The sequence below is a fragment of the Lemur catta genome, chromosome X (assembly GCF_020740605.2).
Source record: "Lemur catta isolate mLemCat1 chromosome X, mLemCat1.pri, whole genome shotgun sequence".
Taxonomy (NCBI): Eukaryota; Metazoa; Chordata; class Mammalia; order Primates; family Lemuridae; genus Lemur; species Lemur catta.
Window position 1 is genome coordinate 44961318 of NC_059155.1, and position 26751 is coordinate 44988068.

General features: G+C 37.1%; 1 protein-coding gene and 1 pseudogene across 1 annotated transcript; both read right to left on the minus strand.

The window, feature by feature from the left end:
* Positions 1-9412: 9412 nt before the first annotated feature.
* On the minus strand, positions 9413-10144 carry LOC123628225 (annotated as a pseudogene).
* A 6422-nt stretch (positions 10145-16566) lies between these two features.
* On the minus strand, positions 16567-25845 carry CDX4 (caudal type homeobox 4). Its single transcript, XM_045537524.1, has 3 exons — positions 25140-25845; positions 19062-19207; positions 16567-17364 (listed from the first exon to the last, which is right to left on the minus strand). The coding sequence occupies exons 1-3, from the start codon at positions 25639-25641 to the stop codon at positions 17158-17160; spliced, it is 855 nt and encodes a 284-aa protein (XP_045393480.1). The 5' UTR covers positions 25642-25845; the 3' UTR covers positions 16567-17157.
* Between the last annotated feature and the right edge of the window lie 906 nt (positions 25846-26751).

Below are 26751 nucleotides of genomic sequence, written 5' to 3' on the forward strand. Positions count from 1 at the left end.
AGAGTTGCTTATAGTATTCTCTAAACATCCTTTGAATTTCTGCAGTATCAATTGTAATGCCTCTTTTTGTCTTTCATTTTATTTATTTGGGTATTCTTTATCTTTTTCAGTTAGTCTGCCTAATTGTGTGTCAATTTTGTTTACCTTTTTGAGAAAAACCAACATTTGTTTCATTGATCTTTGTATTTTTTTGTTTCAATTTATTTATTTCTGCTCTTTATTGTTTTTTGTCTTCTACTAATTTTGGTTTTTGCTGGCTCTTGTTTTTCTAGTTTTTTGATATGTACCATTAGGTTGTTTATTGGAAGATATTTTACTTTTTTGATGTAGGCACTAATTGCGGTAAACATTCCTCTTAGTGCTGCTTTTGCTATATTTTATAGGTTTTGGTACATTGTGTTTTTATTTTCATTTGTTTCAAGAAATTTTTTAATTTTCTTCTTAATCTCTTCTTTGACCCACTGGTCATTCAGGAGCATATTGTTTAATTTCTGTGTGTTTCTATAATTTCCAATGTTCCTTTGTTATTAATTTCTAGTTTTATTCCATTGTGATCAGAGAAAATATTTGATATGAATTCAATTTTTTGAATTTTTTAATACTCCTTTTGTGGCCTAACATATGATCTATCCTTGAGAGTAATCCATGAGCTGAGGAGAAGAATATGTATTCTGCAGTTATTGGATAAAACATTCTGTAAATATCTATTAGGTTCATTTGGTCTATAATGCAGATTAAGTTCAATGTTTCTTTGTTGATTTTCTGTCTGGGTGATTTGTTCAATCCTGAAGGTGGAGTATTGAGGTCCTCAACAATTATTGTATTGGAATATATCTCTCACTTTATCTCTGATAATATTTGCTTTATATATCTGGGTACTCCAGTGTTCAGTACATATGTATTTAGAATTGTTATAGCCTCTTGCTGAGTTGACCCCTTTATCATTATATAACTACCTTTTTTGTCTCTTTTAAAGATTTTTCCATGAAATCCATTTTATCTGGTAGAAGTATAGCTACTTCTGCCTTTTTTGGTTTCCATTTTCAGGGAATATCTTCTTCTATTTCTTTATTTTCAATCTGTGTGTGTCTTTATAGGTGAAATGTGTCTCTTGCATACAACATATGGTAGGCTCTTGTTTAATTATCTATTCAGACACTCTATGACTTTTGATTGGAGAGTTTTGTCTATTTACATTCCATGTTATTATTGACAGGTAAGAACTTACTACTGCCATGTTATTATATGATTTCTGGTTGTTTTGTGGTCCTCTCTTTCTTCCTTCTTGTCTTTCTTTATTAAAAGTCATTTGATCAGGTAGTATGTTTCATCTCTTTTTATTTTTTGTATATCCATTGTAGATTTTTTTAATTTGAGGTTACCATGGGCCTTGCAGAAAACATTTTATAACCAATTATCTTAAATGTATGGCAACTCTGCTTACATACAAACAAATAAACAAGCAAAGAGCAATCTAACAGAAATTCTACCTTTTAACTCTATGCCCATCTTTACTTTTTATCTTTTTGTAGTTTCCATCCATAACTTTTTATCTATCTATCCTTCAAAAAGTTGTTTTGGTTATTTTTGATAGGTTTCTCTTTTAGGCTTTTTACACAAGATATAAGTGGTTTATGGATTACGGTTACTGCAATAGAGTATTCTGTATTTGTGTACTTACTGGTCCCAGTATGTTTTATATCATCAGATGATTTCTTATTGTACATTAACTTCCTTTTCATCCAGATTGAGGAACTCCTTTTAGCATTTCTTGTAGGATAGGTCTGGTGTTGATGAAATCCCTCATCTTTAGTTTGTCTGGGAATGTCTTTATTTCTCCTTCATGTATGAAGAATATTTTTATAGGATATAATATTCTAGACTTAAGGTTTTTCCTTCAACCCTTTGAACATATTAAATATCATGTCATTCTTTCCTGGCCTGTAAAGTTTCTGCTGACAAGTCTGCTGCCAGACATATTGAAGCTCTCTTTTTATAATTTTTTTTTAAATATTTGCTTCCCTTAGGAAATTTTCTTTACCCATGACCTTTGGAAGCTTGATTATTAAATGCCTTGAGGTAGTCTCATTTGGATTAAATCTGCTTGGTGTTCTGTGACCTTCTCATGCCTGAATATTAATATCTTTCTGTAGGTTTGTAAAGTTCTATGTTTTTATTTGTTTGAATAAACTTTCTACCCCAATCTCTCTCTACTTCCTATTAAAAAATTAAAATTAAAAATAAAAAATCTATAACATTAAAAAAGCAGCTATGACCATGTGACCAACTGCAGAGAGGTGGAGTGTAATAGTTATAAATATTTTATCCTTATTTTGTTATGAATATTCTTGTATATATATGCGTATGTCTACATATTTTTATATATATAGTTTTTTCTTCCATTATACCCTCATCATTTAACAAAAGATATATTAATAATAGTTAACTGCATATCACAGTATTTAAATTACAGAATATTGGAGGAAGAGTGAACATCACTCAAGAGATTTGTATCCTCTTCTGGGAGAAAGGTTAGTGTGTTTGGGGTTGTTTGTATAATTGTTGTATCATGTTAGGTGGAAATGTTTTCTTATCTTTATTTGGAAAGTAAATATGGTTTAAGAAGATGAGTATTGGTGCCCATTTGACAAGGGGTAGACTATGGTGGCTGGATTTATGTGTGAATTTGTCTATGCAGTAGTACCCAATTATTCAATCAAATGCTATCTTGGTGTTGCATTGAAGGTATTTTGTAGATTTGATTAACATCTACAATCCATTGATTTTTATGCCTGATCCAGTCAGATGAAAAGCCTGAAAAGCAAATCTGAGGTTTCCCTGACAAGGAAGAAACTCTGCCTGTGGACTACAACTTTAACTCCTGCTCAAGAGTTCCCATACTTGGGATTTCATACTTGCCTAACCAGCTCACACAATTGCATAAGCCAATTTCTTTCAATTAATATCTTAATGTATAACCTTCTATTCCTAGTTTGAGTGTATTTATAATATTAAAAGTGTATTGGATTTTTGTCAGTTGGTTTTTCTGCATCAGTTGAAATGATCATATATTAATACTTTTTTCTTCATTCTAAATGTCAGTTTTAATGGCAAAAATAAATAAATAATGTCAGTTTACTTACGATGTAAAGAATGTGAGGAATAGCAGATTCAAGAGTGATCCTTTACTTTAAAAAATATTAAAGTGAATTTCATACAACATAAACAACTTTAAAATGTACAATTTAGTGGCATTTAGTGCATTTATAATGTGCAACTATCACCTCTATCTAGTTCCCAGATATTTTTATCACCTCAAAAAGGAAACCCCGTATGCATTAATCAGTTGCTCCACATTTGCCAGTACCCCTACCTCTGGTAAACACTGATCTACATTCAATCTGTATAGATTTACCAATTCTGGATATTTTATATTAATATAATAATATGTGATTTTTTTTCTGGCTTATTTTACTTAGCATTTTTTTGAGGTTTATCTACTCTGAAGCATGTATCACTACTTCATTTCTTTCTATGGCTGAATAATATTCTATTATATGTATATGCCACAATTTTATCTATTCATTCATTGGTAGACATTTGGATTGTTTCCCACTTTTGGCTATTGTCAATAGGGATGCTATGTGAACATGCATGTGTAAGTATTTGAGTTCCTGTTTTCAATACTTTTGGGTATATACCTAGGAGTAGAGTTGCTGGGTAATATAATAATTCTATGTTTAACTTTTTCTGTTTTCTACAGTGGCTGAATCATTTTACATTCCCACCAGCAATGTACCAGGGTTCTAGTTTCTCCACATTCTTGCCAAGACTTGATATTTTTCATCCTAGTGGGTGTGAAATGGTACCTCAGTTTGGTTTTGATTTGCATTTTTCTTAATGTCTAATGATGTTGAGCATCTTTTTGTGTGGTTTTTGGCCATCTGTATAATGTCATTTTTTAAAAATTCTTATTTCAGCATATTGTGGGGGTACAAAAGTTTAGGTTATGTATATTACCCTTGCCCCCCAACCCCCGAGTCAGAGCTTCAAACGTGTCCATCTCCTAGACAGTGCACACTGCACTCATTATGTATGTATACACCCATCCCCTCCCCTACCAACATCTGCCTGACACCTGATCAATGTTATTCCTAAATGTGCTCTTAGGTGATGATCAGTGAAACCAATTTGATGGTGAGTACATGTGGTGCTTATTTTTCCATTCTTGGGATACTTCACTTAGTAGAATGGGTTCCAGCTCTATCCAGGAAAATACAAGAGGTGCTATATCACCATTGTTTCTTATAGCTGAGTAGCACTCCATGGTACACATATACCACATTTTATTAATCCACTCATGTATTGATGGGCACTTGGGTTGTTTCCACATCTTCACAATTGTGAATTGTGCTGCTATAAACATTTGGGTGCAGATGTCTTTGTTATAGAATGTCTTTTGTTCTTTTGGGAAGATGCCCAATAATGGGATTCCTGGGTCAAATGGTAGGTCTACTTGTATCTGTTTAAGGTATCTCCATATTGCTTTCCACAGAGGTTTCACTAGTTTGCAGTCCCACCAGCAGTGTATGAGTGTTCCTGTCTCTTCACATCCACGCCAACATTTGTTGTTGTGGGACTTTTTGATAAAGGCCATTCTCACTGGAGTTAAGTGATATCTCACTGTGGTTTTGATTTGCATTTCCCTGATAGAGATGTTGAGCATTTTTTCATATGTCTGTTGGCCATTCTTCTGTCTTCTTTTGAAAAATTTCTATTTATGTCCTTTGCCTACTTTTTGATAGGGTTGTTTGATTTTTTTCTTACTGATTTTCCTGAGTTCTGAATAGATTCTAGTTATCAGTCCTTTATTGGATGTGTAGCATGCGAAAATTTTTTCCCATTCTGTAGGTTGTCTGTTTGCTCTCGTGACTGTTTCTTTGGCGCTGCAGAAGCTTTTTAATTTAATCAGGTCCCATTTATTTATTTTTGTTGTTGCTGTGATTGCCTTTGGGGTCTTCTTCATAAATTCTTTGCCTAGGCCAATGTCTTTAAGAGTCTTTCCCACATTTTCTTCTAGAATTCTAATAGTTTCACTCCTAAGGTTTAAGTCTGTTATCCACCGTGTATAACGTCATTTGAGAAATGTCTAATCAAGTCCTTTGCCCAAATTTTACCTGGGTTCTTTTTGTTGTTGAGTTGTAAGGCTTCCTTATATTGTCTGGATACTAGACTCTTAACAGATATAGGATTCTGAAATATCTTTTCGCATTCCATAGATTGTCTTTTCACTTTCTTGATAATGTCTTTTGATGCACAAAAGTTTTAATTTTGATAAAGTCCAGTTTATCTAATTATTTCTTCTATTGCTTGTGGATTCAGTGTCATATCTAAAAATCCATTACCAAATCCAAGGTCATGAATATTTACCCCTACATTTTCTTTTCAGAATTTTAAATTTTTTGCTCCTACATTTAGGTCTTTGATACATTTTTAGTTAATTTTTGTATATGGTGTAAGGAAGTGGTCCAATTTCATTCTTTTGCCTGTGATATCCAATTGGCCCACCACCATTTGTTGAAGAGACTATTCTTCACCTATTGACTGATCGTGGTACTGTTGTCAAAAACAAATTGGCCATAGATGTATGGGATTATTTCTGGATTCTCAATTATATTTCATTGATCTAGCTTTCTATCCTTATTTCACAACCACACTGTTTTGATTACTATAACTTTGTAGTAAATTTTGAAATCAGACAGTGTGCGTCCTCCAACTTCATTCTTTTTCAGTATTGTTTTGGCTCTTTGGAGACTCTTACATGCATTTGAGGTTAGGCTTTTCCATTTCTGCAAAAATGGCCACTGGAATTGTGATAGGGATTGCATTTAACCTCTGAGTTGCTTTGTGTAGTATTGACATCTTAATGATATTGTCTTCTAATGCATGAACACAGGATGTCTTTCCATGTATTTAGATTTTTAATTTATTTCAGCAAAATTTTACAGATTTCAAAGTACAAGTCTTTCTTCTCTTTGGTTAAATTTATTTGTAGGTATTATATTATTTTGGATGCTATTATAAATGTCATTGTTATAATAATGACATTATTAATTTCCTTCTCCAAAATTCATTTTCTTTTTTTTTTTTTATTTCAGCTCATCATGGGGGTACAAAAGCTCAGGTTATATACATTGTCCATGTCCCGCCCATCCCCCTGAGTCAGAGCCTCAAGCATGTCCATTCTCCAGACAGTGCAAAATTCATTTTCTTAAATTGCTTATCAGATTTTTTATGGCTGCTATATAGAAACACAACTGATTTCTGAGTTGTACCCTGCAACTTTGCTAAATTCATTCATTAACTCTAGTAGTTATTTTTGTGGATTCTTTGAGATTTTTTAATATATAGGATCATATTATCTGTGAATAAAAATAATTTTCCTTCTTTCTTTCCCAAATGGATGCTTTTTGTTAGTTTTCTTACCTAATTGTTCTGGCCAGAACTTCTAGTACAATGTTGAATAGAGGTGACAGAAGTGAACATCTTTGTCTTGCTTCTGATCTTAGGTGGAGACCCTTTGGGCTTTCATCATTGACCATGATGCTAGCTGTGGACTTTGGTAAATGCCTTTTATTGTGTTCAAGAAAGTCTCTTTTATTTTTAGTTTTCTGATGTTTTTATCATAAAAGAGTGCTATATTTTGTCAAAAGCTTTTCTGCATCAGTTGAGATGGTCATGTATTTTTTCTTTTGTTCCATAAATATGGTGTTAATTGATTCTTCTATGTTGAACACCCTTGAATTCCTGGGATAAATCTCACTTTGTCATCGTGCATAATGCTTTTAATATGCTATTGAATTCATTTTTCTCGAATTTGTTGAGGCATTTTTCATCTATATGTACAAGGAATATTTGACTGTACTTTTCTTGTGCTGTCTTTGCCTGGGTTTGGTATCAGTGTAACACTCTTTTCATGATCAAAAGTATCTTTAAGTAAAAGTCATTGGGCATATTATTTTGCTTATTCATATTTTTTCTTCTTATGATTTATAAATATTTCAAGAAATAACAAAATATTGTTTTATTGTATACATGCTACCACAAAAAAAAAAAAAAAAGGAAAGAGTTAGGAAGCGTTCACTTCTCTTCTCTTTTTTCAAAAAGTTTGAGAAGATGGCCAGGCATGGTGGCTCATGCCTGTAATCCTAGAACTCTGGGAGGCCAAGGCAGGAGGATCTCTTGAGCTCATGAGTTCAAGACCAGCCTGAATGAGAATGAGACCCCATCTCCACAAAAAATAGAAAAATTAGTCAGGCGTGTTGATGTGTGCCTGTAGTCCCAGCTACTCGGGAGGTTGAGGCAAGAGGATTGCTTCAGCCCAGGAGTTTGTGGTTGCAGTGAGCTATGATGATGCCACTGTGCTCTAGGCAGGTGACAGAGCAAGACTCTGTCCAAAAACAAAATTTTTTTTGGAAAAGATTTGATGTTAACTCTTCTTTAATATTTGGTGAAATTCACCAGTAAAGCCATCCAGTCCTGGAATTTTCTTTCTTGGGTTTTTTTTTTTATTTATTAGTGACTCAATCTCTATAGTTTTTAAAGGTCTGCTCAGATATTCTATTACTTCTTGAGTCAATTTTGGTGATTTGTGTATTTCTAGGAATTTGCCCATTTTATTTATTATTTCTTTACACACATTAGTTTATAGTATTCTCTTATAATAATTTTTATTTTTGTAAAGCCAGTATTAATGTCCCTATTTTCATTTCTGATTTTAATTATTTGTCTCTTCAGTCTCTCTCTCTCTCTCTCTCACTCAGTAAAGTTAAAAGTTTGTCAATGTTGTTGATAATTTCAGTGAAACAAACTTTTGATTTCATTGAATCTATTGCTTTTCCATTCTCTATTTCATTTATTTCTGCTCTAATCTTTATTATTTCTTTCCTTCTGCTACCTTTAGGTTTAGTTTGCTCTTCTTTTTCTAGTTCCTTAAGGTATAAACTTAGGTTATTGATTTGAGATATAATTTGTTGGTATATAATTGTTCGTGGTATCCTCTTATAATCCTTTTTATTTCTGTGAGGTTATTAGTAATGTCCCCAGTTTCAGCCCTGATTTTAGTAAGTTAGGTTATTTATTTTTGATCTTTCTTCTTTTAAATATAGGCATTTATTGCTATGAATTTCCTGCTGAGCACTGCTTCTGCTGTATCCTGTAAGTTTTTGTATGTTGTGTTTTCATTTTCATTCTTCTCTGTTTTCTCATTTTATTTGTCATTTCTTCTTTGACCCATTGTTTGTTTGTGAGTGTGTTGTTTAATTTCCACATACCACATATTTGTAAATTTTCCAGTTTTCCTTCTGTCATTGAATTTTATCTTCATTCCATTGTGCTCAGGGAATGTACTTTGCATTATGTGTATCCTTTTAAAGTTATTGAGGTTTGTTTTATGGCCTAGCATATGGTCTATCATGGAAAAAATAAGGCATGTTCACTTGAGAAGAATGTATATTCTGATCATGTTGGGTGGTGTATGCTATATATGTCTGTTACATCTAGTCGGTTTATAGTGTATTTCCCTATTGATTTTCTGTCTAGATGTTCCATTTATTATTGAACATAGTTTATTAAATTCTTCAACAATTATTATAGAACTGTCTGTGTCTTCCTTTCATTGTGCTTGGGGCTCTGTTGTTTTATATGTATATGTTTATATAATTACTACCTATTTTTCCTCATATATTTTGGGTTTCTGTTCTTTTGTATTATATGTTTACTACTATCTTCTTGTTCATATATTTTGGGGCTCTGTTGTTTTGTATGTATATGTTTATAATTACATTAGCTTGTTGATAAATTGACCTTTTATCAATATATAATGTTCATATTTGTCTCTCTTAATAGTTTTTGACTTATAGCCTATTTGTCTAATATAGTATAGTCACACAGCACTTTGATTACTATTTTCCTGGAATATCTTTTTCCATCCTTTCACTTTTAACCTATTTATGTCTTTGGATCTAAAGTGAAACTCTTACAGACAGCTAATAATTTGATCATATTATTTAATCCATTCTCCCAATCTCTGCCTGTGATTGGAGCATTCTACTGTGGGTAAAATATTATCAAACAGCATCACATGCTGCAGAGAAATATTGTTGTCCCATTTTAAGAAATTGCCACAGCCACCCCTACCTTCAGAAAGTGATCAGTCAGCAGCCATCAATATTGAAGTAAGACACTCCACCAGCAAAAAGATTATGACTCTCTGAAGGCTTTAGGTGATTGTTAGCAATTTTTAAGCAATATTTTTAAATTAAAGTATGTATATTTTAAGACATAATGCTATTTCACACTTACTATACTACAATATAGTATAAACACAACCAAGAAATTTTTGTGACTCACTTTATTGCAATATTAGCTTTATTGCAGTGGTCTGCAAGCGAACCTGCAGTATCTTCGAGGCATGCCTGTATTCTTTTATCTCTGCCACAACTTCATTAACAACATACTCCTTAATATTTGAGTTTCCTCAAGGTTTCTTATAATCTGCATTATCTTGTAGAATGAAATCTACATTCTGGCTGACAAGAGGATAAAAGATGTTTTTGCCTGGTAATTAAGTCTCAATCATTAACAAGCCATGGTTTTAGTTCTTTGGGAATCTTTACTCTAACTTTGACTCTGTTCATGAGTGTTTTCTAGTTTTTAACATCAGGATTTACGTGAGACCTTTTGTTTGAAGAGACTGACATGTCTCACTGGTAATGCCACCATCTCCATAGCTAAGTGTTTTCTGTTTTATTCTTTTTTGTTTTCATTTAAACATTTTCTGTTGCAGACCAGAGGTCTTCTTTCCTAGTGTAATCTATCTCATCTTCTCCTTTACATATTGCTTCTGATTGATTTTTGAAGTTCTCACTGTTTCTGCAAATTGGTGTCCACATATTTGAGTACTCTGCTAGCTAGAACTCATTCATCCCAATTTTTATTCCAACTACTGTAATGTATAAAGTATTTCACTTGTTTGTCCTTTATGGCAGCATATACACTTTGCTTCATAAAGAAGATCTCCATGAAAGCATAGCACTTGCTCACCATCTTAGAATTTAGGCTTCCAGTGCTGCGTTAGTGCCATTTATAAGTGATTTGCCACCTCCTCCTTGTTTCACCACCCCAACTGCCACCCCTACTCTCTATCCCACCCAACTCCACATCAGATGTGCCATCAAGGACTGCCAACTCTACATTTTGGGCCCAGGTTTTGATAGTTTTTTTCTTTCAATAGTTTAAAAGTATCATACCACTCCCTTTTTGCCTCGATGGTTCCTAATAAGAAATCTGCTATAAATCTTACTGAGGATCTCTCATATGTGACAAGTTGCTTCTCTTTTGCTGCTTTCAAGAATCTTTATTTGCCATTGACTTTCAATAGTTTCATTATAATGTGTCTCAATATGGACCTATTTGATTTAATTCTACTTGGAATTCATCAAACCTTATGCTTGTGTATATTCGTGTCTTTGATCAAAATTGAGAGATTTTATGGTATTATTTCTTCGAATATTCTTTCTGTCTCTTTCTCTCTCTCCTCTCTTTTTGAGATTCCCATAGTGTGTACATTGGTAAACTTGATGATGTGTCACAGGAATCTTAGGCTCTATTCATTTTTTCTTTATCCTTTTATCTTTCTGCTCTTTAGACAGGATAATTTCAATAGACCTATCTTCAAGTTCACTGATTCTTTTTTCTGCATGCTCAAATCTGCTATTGAAATGCTCTTAGTGAGTTTTTTCATTAGCAGTTCCAGAATTTCTGGTTGGCTCCTTTTTAAATCTCTATTCCTTATTATTATTCTCCATTTGTTCATATATAATTCTCCTGTCTTTCCTTTAGATATTCGTCCATGTTTTTCTTATCTTTTTGAGCATGTTTAAGACAGTGGATATAGTCTTTGTTTAGTATGCCCTATCTCTGTGCTTCCTTAGAGATGGTATCTGTTAATTTCTTCTTCTTCTGTAAATGGGTCATACTTTATTGTTTATTTTGTGTTTTATTTGTGTTTTCGTTGAAAACTGAACATTTTGAACATTATAATGTAGTAACTCTGGGAATCAGATTCTTACCCTTCTTCAGGGTTTGTTTGTATTGCTTGCAGTAGCTATAGTAGTTTGTCTAATACCTTTTAAAACTATTTTTGTAAAGTCTATATTGTTTGTCATATGTGACCTCTGAAGTCTCTGTTCCTTTAACTTGTACCCACCTAGTGTATTGGAAGAGATTTCCTTGATTAGGAGAAGGGGGAAGAGAGAAAGAGATAGTGAGAGATGAAAGACAGAGAGACAGAGAGAGAGAGAGAGAGAGAAGAAAACCTCTTCCAGTTTTTAGATTGGCTTTGTATTAGGGTACTCTTTCGATGCTAGAGACAAAAATTACAAAATGGAGCTCAGTGTTTGAAAACAGGATATGGGTGGAGCCTGCTTGCTTGTAAAGAGAGATTGCAACGACTCTGCCTTAGCCTTCATTCCCTGCTTATACTGAGCCTAGAATCAGGCAGAAGTCAAAACTTAAAATCTTCCTAAGTCTTTTATGAACATACATCTTCCCAGATCACGTGTCACTTTCTAAACTTCTCACCATACATAGGGAATTTTAAGCCCTAATTTCCCAAAGAAACTCTCTTTCCAGCTTTTCTTTCCAAGCTTTTGTCATTCTATTGTATGTGTCAACAATAAATTTTTGCTCCAGGCAGCCTCGAGTTGTTTGTTCACCTTACAATTTTTGTGAGGAATGTCCATCACCTTTCAGCCTTGAGTTCTGAATTAGGCAATATAAAAACAAGTGCCTTGCATCAGCCCTTCAGGTAGCCTCCAGACAGGTTAGGACAAACACAATTCCTTGCAAATAATATTGTTTATACTTCCTCCAGAATGAATGACCAGGGTCCCACATTGGTAACATGAGCTTCCATTTTTAAGACTGTCACTGAGCTGGGAAGGGGTGGGGCAGTGGCAAGTGCAAATGCTACAAACCTTTTCAATTGTTTTAAGTTGTATTATTCTTGATTCAGCATTTACTTGGTTGCTGTAAACCTTTGGCTATTTTCCAGAATTCTGACCAAGTTGATTCTGACAGTTTCTAATTGATTTTTTGATGTTTCTGTGAAGGGAAAGGCCCCTGGAACTGCCTACTCTGCCATTTTTGCTGACATTGCTCCAAGAGTTAGTCTTTTTTGACTAAACATTTTATGGAAAGGATGGAGAGTGGTGACTGATTTAGGCTTAGTTTGAAGGGCCCTTGGTAAAGGCTCTATATTCATTTCCTGTTGCTGCCATGACAAATTACCATAAACTTGGTTGCTTAAAACAATAGAAATTTATATTCTCACAGTTCTGGAAGCCAAAAGTACAAAATCAAGGTGTCAGTAAGGCCACATCTTCCAGATATTCTAGGAGAAAATCTGTTCCTTGCTTCTTCCAGCTTCTGGTGGCTCCTGGCATTCTTTGGCTTTCAGCAACATCACTCTAATATCTACCTCCAAGTTTACATTGCCTTCTCTTCCTCTTCTGTTTAAAATGATCTTCTGCCTCTATCTTGTATGGATACACATGATTGTATTTAGGATTCACTCAGACAATCCAGGATAAGACCCTTTTCTCAAGTTCCTTGACCTAATCATATCTTTTGTCACATAAGATAATATTTACTCTTTTGTCATATAAAGTATTATTCAGAAGTTTTGGGGATTAAGATGTAGATATATATTTGGGGGGGCCAACAATCAGGCTAGCAGAGAGTTAGGAGAGGCTAAGCTGGAAAAATAGAAGGGAGAATTTTTCTCCTTTTCCCTAAAAGTTATTTGACTTGCTGCCTCCCTTATCCATGGGGAAGAATAAAAAATGTGTGCACAAGCACAACTAAAGGCAAACTTCTAAAATCCAAGCAATTTGAGTTTATTGTTTTGTGGTATCCTTTTGCCACAGGGGGTTCATTCCTGTTTTCGGGGATATCTTCATGTAATCCATTTAGAGCAGGCCTTTCAAAGTCTTTTGTGGTTGGAGAGGGGTTAGAGAAATGTAGTAACTTAAGTGTCTTCCTTTTTCCAGTGACATTAGTATTTTAATTAGAAATTCACAAACCTAGAATTTTGGAGATTGGTGAAATTAAACTACAGATCTACATTTTATAGATGAAGACATGGGGACTCCAAAAGGGTAAGTCCCCATGGTAAATTCTGGAAGACAGAAAAGGTCTTTGAGACCAAAAGACTGATTCTCCCAAGAGAGGTATTTTAAGCCCTAAGAAACCAAGAAGGGGTGTCTGTTTGTGTACAAGTGTGTGTTTTATTTTGTGTGAATGGTGGGGAAGGGGGAAGCATATGGGGTCTTCCCAAGGTGTCATGTAGAAATTAAAGCTGAAATAAATCCTTGAAGCCAAGTCAAATCCTCAGATTTTACAAATAAAATTACAGAGACCCTTATAGGTGAAGTGATTTAACCAAAAACTACATAGCTATGTAGTTGCAGAACTAGATAAAACTAAAACTCCAGGTCTCATTTCCTAATTCAGTGCTTCTTATACCATACTGTGTAAATATCTACTTTTACTACTAAGTCACAATATTGACCCTGAAGGCATGCAGTAGGGGACTTCTTTGCATTGTCACTTTGAAGATTCAGTGCTCACATACACTAGTCTCCCTCTACCCTCCAGACTCATTCACGTATGAAAGACCCAATGATTATCAATTATTGGTGTCGTCCTCAGTAGCACACCAAGACATGAATATACAAGCAAGTGATTCCTACCTGGGGGGCTGCACCTAAGTTATATAAAGTGACTATCTCCATAGACTAAATCCTCTAGTGATTCCCTCCCTTTTTTGTTATTAGGGTTGTAACAACTCTGCTATATTTTTTTGCAGCTCTCTTAAAACATAATTGACACACAAGAAACTGCACGTTTAAAGTATAAAAGTTTTAGTTTTGATATATGTATACACTCATGAAACAGTCTCCAGAATTAAGATAATAAACATATTCATAAGCCCCAAAATGTTCCTCATTCCCTGTTATATCTTTCCCTTCCACCACCCTTCCCCTTGTTGGCCCCTCCTTTCCTTCTTGATTTGGCTTGATAGTGTTAAAATGTTCCAACCCAGAAAAGAAGCTAGATTCTCTGGATCTGAGCCAAGAGTGGAAAACTTTCCTTGGGCTTTGCTTCCTTCTTTCTTTGAAAGGAAGCCAGATCTTCCCAAAGACCCTGCTTTGCAGCTCCACACAAACAACTCCCAGATAAAACCAAGGGCCTTAAGAAAGGCACTGGGAGATTGGAACACTGGAATAAATTGCAAGGAGGATTCTAAAGTCTGAAAATTATTTGAGGATAAAATAAAGATATATTTGGAGTGGAAACATATTTCTTAAGGAAATATTTTTTCCTATTATAACACAGCATAAATTTGAAAAGTAATTAAAAGAAGAAAATCCCTCATAATACCACTCCCCTAATTGATCACTGTCAGCCATTTGTTATGTTTTCATTCCTGTCTCTGCCTTTGCCAGAAAGAAAGTCTTTATTGGAACCTATTTTGAACGTAGGGTTTAAGCTTTGGTGTTTAGACTTCTTTTTTCTACATACCTCCAGCATACACCACCGTAATCTAGCCATAAAATCATGGGGGCGTATATTTTTCTCAGATCTCAGAGAAAGAATTAGCATGTCTTCATAGAGAAAGTGGCTGCAATATGCTGTTAAAAACAAAGGCTCCATTTTTTTTGTTCTGTTTACAGGTTTTAGAGAATCCGAATCTATAAAAATAGGGAAATATCTCTTCTCCATGGAACAAAAGTTTACAACAAGAAAGAGCAACTACTAGGAAAATTCAACTGCTATAGCCAAAGTTACACCTTTTGTGGAATGAGTGTTACGGATAAGGAAATTAAGTTTTGAGTGTACATAGGTAAGTAACACCCCTATTCTCTCCCCACTAGGTTGGAAGGACCCATTTCAATGTTGATTTTCCATTTTCAGCACTCTATATGGCTTGCCAGCCAATTAGCATGCTATATGGTCCACCCAAAATTTATTGGAGGCAGTGAGGTTCAGTAGAATGTATTGTCCTGCGAGTCAAGAATCTTTGCATAGAACCTGGCACAGAGTAGGCACTCAATAAATATTCATTGAATCAGTGGACCTGAGTTCTAGTCCTAGATTTTGCCATCAACTTACTGGAAAGTCAGTAAATTTTTGAAGAAAATGGTAATTTAAATTTGTCTATCCTTATCACCATCCTCTAATACATAGACCTGGGCTAAGAGAATTGGTTTACCAAAGATGCTTAAGCCCTTCTAGTCTCTAGTTTCTTAAACTACAAAATAGGAATAGTAATTCTTGCACATCTCATGAGGCCAAATAACATAACAGGTGTAAAAGTGCATTAAAAATATAGAATATTATACACATATAAGGCATTATTAAGATTGTTAGTATTAAACCCAAATTCACTGACCAGGGGGTTAAAGGACCTGGAAAACAAAAGGCTAAGGCTGCATTCGTAGGTGGTAATTACCCTTTGGTAATTGTTGGTGGTGGTGGTGTTTAGGAAGCTGTGGGCAACTTCAATAATATAATCAAATCCAAAATGAATGGAAAAGGGTACATCCTATGTAGCTAGGGGTTCTCATCAGCATCCACAATTTCCTTGCTATGTGTCTTTGGAAAGTGACCTGATGGCTCACACCTGTTTCCTTATCAGTAAAATGAGACAATTGATACCTTCCTCATAAATGTGTTGTGAAGATTTTAATGCCAACAGGTCATATCAAAGATATAAGGGGTTTTCCCTTAAATCTTTTCAGAACTTAATGAGGTAACTTCAGAAGCAGCCATAGAAAGTAAAACCTCTTTCTGACATTTTCATAAGGGGGGGGGAATTTCTTACTGTCAACCCAAAGACAGGTAGGTGGGCTCAAAATTCTAATTTTCTTATGAACAACAAAGATGCATCTTGGAAAGGAGAGAAAGGTTGTACCCTGATCGATTGCTTTCTTACTTTAATCAACCTTTCCTTTAAAGTTTTTAAACCATCTCAATTTAAAAGGATTAAGAGTCTAGCTTTTGACCACTTTAATATGCAAACAGTATACTGAACCAACAACAGAAACTCCAGGCAACACTGCTCACTGAAACCCCTTGCCTTAGCCAAGTTGTGTGTTTGTAACCTATAAACTGCAGCTCCTTGGGTTACACTGCATTGAAGTGACATGATGTGGGTAATATTGAACAGGTGAAAGGTGATGGTAGGGAGGGGCTACAGGCCACTTCACTGTCCTTGTGCTTGTGTAAGTCTGATTGGCACTGGACTATAACAGTAATTGGAGTGGAAAGACAGGTGGAGGGGAGGAGTTTTATTCTGTGAATTGGAGATCTGCCTTGCTAATGACTCAACCAAGCTGGCCTGTATTGTTCTAGTCTGAATTAATTGTTTTGACAAGATTTAAAATTGACACTGTACATTAAAAGTTCTGAGATAAGGTAATTCATGTCAGACAAATATGATTGAGGGACAAAATGGTCTTTTTTATTTGTTGTTTTTATTAACCAGTGACAATGGATTCAGAATCACCCTGTGTTGATTTTTACAAATTTATCTTGTTATGAAAACTTTTTTAGCTTTTGAATAGAACACTTGAAAAGGTAGCTGGAGATAGTCTTCTGGCACCTTCTTCGCACTCCCCTAAAGACAGCATAAGAGAACATACCCAGTATCAAATAACAAACACAAATACACATACAGAGTGCCTCCTAGCAGAACTCTCTTTTACAGTCTGTTCACAAGCAAATTTCTGAAATTGTAAACAGAGTTGCAAAGGCTTGTGATTCTAGCTTTTAAATATATAGCTTGCCACTCAGCTTCCTGAGTGACTGACATATAGCATAGCACATGACAGGAGTTTTCTTGGGATAGTTTCTGAAAGTAAGAGTCCCCTAAATTATCTTCAACCTGTTGCACACCCACCTGTTGCAAATACTGCCTTACAAGGAATTACACCCTGCTCAAACTCCCCTGATGATATCTTAAAGATGAAAAAGACACTGGAAAAGACACCACTAAAGAAAGGGCACTTTCCATTTCTCTTTGCTTTTCTTTCATTCAGAGACTATGACCTGCTGTATCTCAATAGGTTGAAATTCACGGACCACAGATGGGGTGGTGAAAAATGTGTTAGGCAGTTCCCCAGAGCTGATGGAGCCAGAGTCACTTTGCACTGAGCCTCCACTATTCTCAAACTGGGAGATTTTCTTTTTGATCATTTTTCTCTCCTTGGCTCTTCGATTCTGAAACCAGATTTTCACCTGAAACACAAAAAGTTTTGTATTTAATGGGGCTACATACTGAATGCAGTTAACATAGTGATTGCTAATATTGTACAGGTACTTCAGCATTTACAAAGCCCTTTCGTGTATATCACTTTATTTGAGCCTTACAGCGACCTTGTGAAGTATGCTCACTTAACATATTTAAAGAAAAAAGCTGACTCAGACAGAGTAAGTACCTTGCAAGAAATAAAACTGAGAGCAAGTCTAGGGCTACTGACTGACTCTGAATGCAGTGGTCTTTACATTACACCTCACCCACCTTCTCTGTTGCCCAGGTAGAAATAAATAATGATAGAATGCAAAATGCTGAGGAGTACCAATAAGAGGGAGGGATTTAAATAGCAAAGATAATTAAATCACTAAGAGAAACTTCCTAAAAGTAAAAAATTAATGGAAACGTAGAACTGAGTGAATGAGGGTGATGAAATACTATATATTTCTTTCTTTCTTTTTTTTTTTTTACTAGAAGAGAGGAGTTAACTATATTTCATGAAAACAAAAGATTTTTCTGGTACATTCTTATTCTTTTTTTTTTAATATATTTCAGCTTATCATCATGGGGGTACAAAAGTTCAGGCCACATACACTGCCCATGTCCCGCCCATCCCCCCAAGTCAGAACTTCAAGCGTGTCCATTCCCCAGACAGTGCACATTGCACTCATCATGTAGTTATACCCCCCATCCCCTCCCCCCACCCCATACCCCCCGAGTCAGAACATTCAAGCGTGACCATTCCCCAGACGGTGCGCAACGCACTCATCATGTAGGTATACATCCATCCCCTCCCCACCCCACGTCTGCCCGACACCCAGTTGGTGTTATTCCCAAATGTGCACTTAGGTGATGATCAGGGAAACCAATTTGCTGGTGAGTACATGTGGTGCTTATTTTTCCATTCTTGGGATACTTCACTTAATAGAATGGGTTCCAACTCTCTCCAGGAGAACAAAAGGGATTCTATATCACCGTTGAAATACTATATATTTCTTGATGGAGACAAAGACCAGAGCCATACCAATGTGCCTTTACACATGGATGAAAAGCAAGCTGCTTGGGTTAAGGCAATACATTAATGGACTATACAATTCTAGAATTCTATGATTCCAGGATTACTCCTAGACTTAAGTGAAAAAATATCAGGTAGTATATAATTTCAAAATTTGAGTAAATGGAAACTGTTGATCCTTGGCATGATTTAATCTTCATTGAGTACTCACAAAAAGCTAAATTTGAGGCAGGCATCATAGAATTATGTAGACCATAGAAAATTAAATTAAATTTCCAACCCTGAATAACTTAAAAACTTGGTTCAGGTAGCAGCATTGGTGTCCAGTTACAGTTGGAATTATACTAATATGAACCAGACAATTGCCTTGGTTGCCAAATCTCCACTTCACACATTGGTTTTGACTACTTGGGGAACCAGATCAAAGTTTTGACTTGCTTGATCAACTCCATTGGAGTTGTAATTCCTCTCCACATCCTAAGCCCTTATCCTTTGCTTCCACACCCACAAGGTGCCCAGGTCCAACAGGATGAAAGTGGGCTTTAGGAAAGCTTGGAGAATGTCTTGATCCTCTTGTTTTGCTTTTTATCCCTGCTTATAGACTTCCCTAAAACTTCAACCATTTAAATCATTATATGGGACATGTTGGATGTACTTCTGGTATACCTGTCTCTCAGAAAGGCCCAGGTTAACTGCCAGCTCTGATTTTCTTCGGATCGTGATGTATCTATTGCAGTGGAATTCCTTTTCCAGCTCCAACCTTTGATGATCTGTGTAAACTACACGATACTTTTCTTTTGTCCTAGTTTTTCCTGTTAGGGAAGAAAGCATTGCATTTAATCTTATTCTGCTTCTTTGGAGATTGTTTTGGTTGAAGAAATCATAGCCACTCTTCCTACCTTCATCTATTGCTTTAAAATACAAAGCAAGTATATTTTTAAAGCAAATATTCATAAGTATATTATTCCATTAAATACATTCTCATCTGTGGTCATGATATCAGTATGTCTATCTGTGTTTGTCTATCTGTTATCATCTATAGATATAGACATATATCTCTATATCTATATCTCTCTGTATATATGAAAACACCATCCCTCCAATTAATGTTTCTCCTAAAAAGATCAGTCAAATCACAATCTTTCTACCATTGACCTACTGTTGCACCAAAGCATTAAAAAAAAATGGGCATACATGGGCACAAAGAAATTTAAAGGACATTGGAAACCAAGAAGGGAGGTGGATGGGAGGGGAATGAGGGATAAAAACTTACCAATTGGGTACAATAAACACTATTCTGATGACAGGCACACTAAAAGCCCCAACTTAAGCATTGTACAAGGTATCCATGTAACAAAAACATTTGTACCCCCTTAGTATTTTGAAATAAAATAAAAGATAAAAAAGTGAAAAAAATGTTTAAATATTTAATCCATGATTTTCAACTTCCTTCCCACTTACCTTGGGGCATAGCATTGCAGTAGTAGCAACATCCATTGTACATGCACTTCCTATTACATTTTATGCAGTTCTTTCATACTATTTCCCATTAAACCTTTATTACCTACCTTCTTGAATTATGTAGAACATGTCTTATCCGCGGTTGACAGATAAGGAACCTGAGACTCAGTGAGGGTAGGTAAGTGACTTTGTGCTAGTGAGCTGAGGAGAGGGGACCCAAACATATATTTTGACTCCTAGTTCAGTGTGCTAAATGTTATTCCAAGTTTAAACATGCTGGGAAGCATAAGAATGGCCCAACTGTGACAAACTATTTTGGGATCCTTACATTATATTTACATATACTCCTCAGACAGAGTCTGGTTTCGATAGTAATTTAAAAAGAAAACATTTCCTGTCACTTAGCAGATTCCATTTCAGAATAACCCCATTACCTATTAGAAAAAATAGTTTTTATGTAACAGTCTTAAGCCAATTTTTATTCCCAGTGTATTAAATAGGGGAAGGAGGGGGTGTTGACTTAAGCAGAATAGAGTGAATATTCCATGCTCTTTGAAAGAATATCCAAACATTTGCTTTGTGTTACAACATTTAACTAATTTCTCATGCCCTCCTTCAAATAGAGTTTTATTCCTCCTTTCAAATTTTCCAAAGGTAATTAGGAAGTTTCCTTTCCTTTTCAATTTCTCTGACCCCCTCCAGGATCTTTCTCCTTTTTCTCTATGGCTTTTAGAAACTCCTTCTGATCTTCCCTGGTTGTTTTTGATGTGAAGTTTTGGGGGGCGATCTGTAGGACAAAGCCTTCTTTAAAGTGGTTACCTAAACTCCATTGAGGTGTTAAGATGTAGCACAGGCCTAACAAAGGAGCTACATAGCATCAGATTCCATCCTGAACCCTCTTTACATTCAGGAACACCAGCCAATTGGTTTGGAATTTACAAGCCCTAAACAAATGTCAGACACCCTTTCATCTCCAGGAAAGAAAAAAAGAGAACATGAACGTAGAAATAATTTCTAGATGAGAGATATATCTTATGATTCAACTAAATGGCTGAATAACTCATGGACTTATGAACTAAATAAAATCCCTCCCCATTCCCATAAATGGAAAATGATGAGCCCCAGTCAGTTAACTTACCTTAAAGTCCCAAATTTTGAGCTGGTTTTCTGAATCTAAACAGAAACCCAGGAAACCAGAGGTCTAGCTTTTGGTTATTGCAAAGACGGAATTTATATTTGGGAACAAAAAGAAAACCTTGAAGTTTAATTTATTTCTGGAACCTCAAATCTTGGGATCAAAATATATCTTTGAAAAGATGTTTCCTAAAATCTTTCCTAATCTTAAAGTGATTGAGTGTTTAAATTCTAACTTGAGGGAGAAAGTTTAAAATTCAACTTGTGTGTGTGTCAGTGTTTTCTGCTCTTTGGTAATCAATAAATATAACCAGACTTCAAGAACTCTGGAAAGGTTGCAATTCTTCCCCACCCCCATTGGTCATAAATTCCCCTCTTGCAGTTTCTTCTGAGGACAATAAAATCAAGACCAGGCCTCTTTATTTGCCATGAAAATCCTCACCCTTTCCGGCAATATAACCCCTGAAGAAAGGAGGGATGAGGAAGAGCCTGGCTGCATATCAAAGCGATGCGTAGTGTTAAAAAGAGTCTGTTGTCCCAGTCTGACAGATAAGACCTAAAATCCCAAGAAGACGTAGTTCAGGGGAAAATACTGACTGCACAGTTTACAAAGAGAAACAAATTTGAATTTCCTGGTGCTCTTTTTGTGTCCCCCTCCTTGAACTGTCTCCTCCCACCCCATTTGCTCTTCCCCTTAAATGATGAAACCAGATTAAATGATGAAGGAAGTTTGGGCATTTTCAGGTAAAGCATAATGTCCATATTTCCATGCCCAAGCAACAAAAAAGCATTAAGAGTACTTATTTTTATTATTCAAACTATTCTCTTCTTCCAGAGACTATGACATTTCTGAGGGTGAGGGACTCCCTTCTCAGCTGCTGTTGTGAATTAATTTAGGAAAATAACAAAGTCAAAAATATATTTGCTTTATCTCCAAAGACATGAACCAACCAACCTCTGTAGTTTAAGATAGATGGAGTCCTACCCAGCAGACACTATCTCCCCAGAGTTTGCAAGCAAATGTAAGTATATATGGTAACTTATTATCACCCTAAATGAAATAAAAATAGTGCTCATTTGAGAGACTGGCTACAAAAGGGCTGTTAGGTAGAAAATCACTCTCCAAACCTAGGGGTTATGATAATGATAGTATGGGGGAAAATATGATGAAAATGAATATTCTTCTGTAGGGAATATTATGTAATGGACCCCACCATGATGACTTTTACTTTATGGCAATCGTTCACTGCTTTTAACTAAAAATTGCATCCAAATTCATTTTTTAAAGTTGCCCAGTGAAATGAGCAAAACCAAGGAAGACAATGATAAGCCTCAAGAATTATTAAGCAACTCATTTTATGAAGTGTCCTAATTGAATAAAGCCTTTAAAGTATAACTTTCTCAGTGTTGTCCAGTGGCTTAAGACAATCAGAATCAGGATCAATCGTTATTTCCTCCTCTACCCCTCTTTCCCTCCCCTAACAAGAAAGCCTCTTTCCAGCTCTGTTAAGTTACTACCTTACTAATGTTTAAATATGAAAATGCATGAAAATACTTAACTTTCCATACACACTTTTCTGTCAGATTCTTTTTCATATAATCTTTCAAATGAAATATGTACTGGAATAGATCAGTGTTGGAACTAAATGGGATAGAAATATCTTACTTTTAAATCAGACCACTTTGCTCTCATTAGAAAATCAAATGCTATAATGGTCACTAGGAAATGTTTTCTGATTGCCCCCTTAATATGTATATTTTTCTTTCTTTAACTTAAGTCTATTTAAAACATTCTTCAGTTATAGAAATAACTTTCACTTGATTATTTTAATCAGAGAGAGGTTACTTTCATTTTGTAGGTCATCTATTTGCCTCTCAGCCATAAACCATGTGTTGTCCCACAATACTACAGAGTGAAGTAGAAAATTTAGGAGGATCTGACTCATTCATTCATTTAACAAATATTTATTTAACCATGTGCTAAGCATATAAATGGGTGCCTTGTGGTCCAGTGAGGTGATCAGCTTAATTGTTTTGTGGGGTTTATAACCTAATATCTATGAAAAGGCTTTAGTGAATCCATGAATCTCCTGAAATTATGTAAAAAATTATTTGTGTGTGTATCTCGTCTGCTTTTATGCATTTTTCTAGGAGGAGGGCCCGTATTTTACATCATGTTATTAAATTGTTGCTAAATGTGCACCTTAGGCTACAAGAATATAGCAAAGGGATAATTTTCATTTTTAAGACATTAAAATGAAACAAAGGTTGAATTTAATAAAGCCTCATCCATAGGATAGGCTGCCATGAGTCAAAGGGGCTCCAATATCACTCAATTTTAAACTTCTCATTGAAATTGGAGAGAAAATCTTGTGAAGGAGGTAAAGTCAAGTTAGGTTTGAGGGTTTAGCCAATGATGAAGATGGCACAGACTAAGGAGGCCCCTTCTAAACTTTCCCTGGAACCAGAATTACCCAAGAGAGAGGTTCAGGCTAGTGAAAGTAAATGCAAATGGGAGACTTTAAAGCAGATAAACCTGTCATAAACAGAAAATTCATGGCTCAAGATAATTTCTTTTGTCCTTTTTTTTCATTGTTCTCTATTCCAAACGACATGTCAGTGACTTTCGTCTTTTAAAGTGTTTCAAAACATAATCCTTGAACTGGGAGCAGCTACTTTTCTGGCTTTTGTATCTTTTTGCTGATTGTTGGGGTTTAGTGAATGGATGTTAATTACAACCCTGAGATTAGATGTAATAAGGGCTCTAGGAGTGCCCCATCCTAACCTCATTTTCTATTCTACTTAGCCGGCAAATTCACCCATATTTTTTTTAAAAAGTGCAGATTTATCCCCCAAAGCTTTGAAGTCATGTATTTAAACTCTATTTTTAACTTGGGATTTCCACCCTAGTAATGTTCTAATCAACTGGAACTCCCTCCTCTGGCTAAAAGTTCTCCTAATGGTAAAAGTTGGCCCCTTCTCATCCTCTTGCCTTTGCTTTTTGGAGGGGAGAGAAAATGCAGAACTGTGAACAGGAGCATAATCATTGTGGACAAATGCTATTGAAATGTCTTTTCCTCCCCAGAGGGATGAAAGTGATAGAGTCGAATTTTACTAATTTTCTCTAATGACAGGGAGCGAGGGTTGGAATAATAAGAATGTGGTAAAAGAACTACAGACAGCTGAAAACAAACATCCCCTCCCCCACCCTGTTCCAAGATTAAAGCCGAGCGGCCACTTCCTCCGCCCTGGCTTCCAGCAGTGGACCACTGATTTGCTAGTCTGCATTAGGCTGGCATGGCTGTGCCTTTCCGTGTGCTGTCATAGAATTGCATTCAGCCCCTCCGCCTGGAGGACTCCTGCCTGGATAGTTATGAGGGCTTTAAGCCACTTAATAGTGCTGGGACTGATATTCGTTCACGCCTGGCAGGTGTGAGGATTGAGTAGTGTATTATGTGCCAGCTCAGTGTTATAGCCTTCTCGACCGTCTCAATGCTTCCATTGGAAGAAAGGACGTTGGAAGAAGGCAATGGATTTGAGGCCAACGCGCCTCTGCCGACTTGGACGAAGGAAGCTGGAGCTTCCTTGAGAGGCCAGGGTGACCGAGGCCTCTTTGCCTTTGGGCCTTCGTGGCTAAAGTGGAGGGTCCGTTCCCAGCCAAGCACCGTGAACCTAAGTTGAACATCACCACCTTTTGGGGGAGGGGGAGACGGCCCGCCCGGATGGGGAAGGGTTTGGAAATGGAGCAGGCAAGCAGCAGTGCCTGAACATTGGGACATCACGGCTGCCTTCTCGCTTCATTCACCCGTTGAACTTTCCCGTGCATCTGTTTTCCTACTGGGCAACTACAGGATTGGATGTTGATCCCTGTGGCTCAATATGCCCATTGTCCACCCGCTCATTCCCTTGATCGAGCAGCGAATGGCGAAAAACCACCCATAGGGTAGGTTTAGTCCCAATTGCCATATTTAGCGAGCTTTGAGCCCAGGTGCACGAGAGGGAGGTACCTAATGGCCCAGGCAACCACGCAGAGGTCTCCTCAGCTAAGCTCTCGCAGGAGAGACCTGAGAAGTAGGACGGCAGGCAGGCCAAGAGAAGTAGAGAAGGGAAGGAAGGAAAAGTGTGTGAGCATTGGAATCGATTACTCACCGGTCACCTGCAGGGTCTTGCGCATCCATGCATAGGGGCTGTGGCGGCTCCTGCTGGGGGAACTGGCGTCTGCGGTGCCGGCGTCGATGGGGACTAGCGACCGGCCAGCCGGGCCTGGCAGGCAGCCGCCGCTGCTTCCCCCGCCCACGGGACCCAGGTTGCTGTAGCTGGGCAAGTCGAAAGCGGCGGGGCTCGAGGTTATGTCGTTCATGGACACTGTGCCCATTGTACTGGACGGCCCAGGGTACGCGCTCCAGTCCTCTCGGGGGGGACTGTAGGGTGAGCCCCAGGCTCCCAGGGATGGCCCGTGAGGAGCCATGCTGGGCATATGGGGATACCCCATGTAGTGAGCGTAAGCCGGGGCTGCAGCGAAGTTGGAGGCTGGCAGCGGACTCCCACCGCCCCCAGTGCCTCCCGCTCCAGCTGTGCTGCTCTCTCCAGGGCTCCTGAGAGTGCCCGGGTACATGCCTGCTTCTTTCTCCAAAAGGCAGCTTCCGTACATGGTGGCTAGGACAGAAACAAGGAGCTCCCTAAGCCATCCTGAGTTCTAAGGCCACAACCCGACTTTGAGAAGCAGTGGAGAATAAATCTATCAGTAGGTAGTTGTGCAGCAAGCTCCTCTGCGCCTCTCAGACTACTCCATCCCACGTTTCCTACCCCGACGGTTTCCAGGTGACTAGAGCCCCTCTATAGATGGGCCACCAATGGCTGGGCTGACGTCAAGGGGCTTCAGGCTTTTACGTATCATTTGCATTCAAATGGAGGGCCATTTCACTTTCACAGGAACTTGTTCACTCTATGCTCCCTCTCCCCCAGGCTCCCAGCCTTTCTGTCTCCTCTTTCTTGATTCTGTCTCTCTGGTCCCCATAGTATCAGTCTTGCGCTTTTGGAGGCAGGAACTCCTCCAGGGATTTCTGACCAGCTCCCTCCAAAGTCAGAGGGATGAGCAGAAGCAGAGCAAAGTCCTGTTCTCTGGGATTCAGTCTTTACATCGCAGCAGCCTCCTCCCTTTCACTGATCTTCCCACGCTCAGCCTGCATCTTCGATCACTCCTCTGCCCACATTCCCTGGTAGGGGTTTCGATATGGCACTTGCCCATGGTGCCACTGAAAAGGGCTTTCCCTTCTCCTTCCTACTCCATCCCCAAGGAGGATGGCTTTGTTTCCAAGGGCAGAGATTTATTTCACAACTATATATTGTCTACAGTGTGCCAGAGATTGTTTAGGCAGTGGGCATACAGCAGCGAACAAGGGACAAAAATTCTTGCTTTGCCTTTCTAAGGTTACATTCCAGTGGATGGCAGGCTGAGTTAATCAAATGTTTTACAAATATGTGCAAATTAAAGGAGGATAAAGACGGTAAGTTATGAAAAAGTGTAGGAGAGAAAGAAAAGAACCATGTGGATAGTGTTCTTTCATATTTTCACGTCAATCCACTGGTCTCAGGTGTCCCTTTCTTCCAGGTATGGCTTCTGTCCCAAAGCTGATGCCCTAAAGGGCAAGAACTCTTGCAGTCTCAAATCCATGGCAGGTGCAGCAGACTTGAGATTTCCTTTGTAAAGCTCCAATTGTTGGAGGAGATATGGGCTTGCCAGTAGATTCCAATAATCTCA

Excerpts from the sequence above, each read along its gene's own strand:
- CDX4 (XM_045537524.1), bottom strand. The coding sequence starts at position 25,641 with ATGTACGGAAGCTGCCTTTTGGAGAAAGAAGCAGGCATGTACCCGGGC. Across the intron at positions 19,208-25,139 it reads CAAGACCCTGCAGGTGACCG|GAAAAACTAGGACAAAAGAA; the intron begins GTGAGTAATCGA and ends CTTCCCTAACAG. Across the intron at positions 17,365-19,061 it reads TGGGCCTTTCTGAGAGACAG|GTGAAAATCTGGTTTCAGAA; the intron begins GTATACCAGAAG and ends TTTGTGTTTCAG.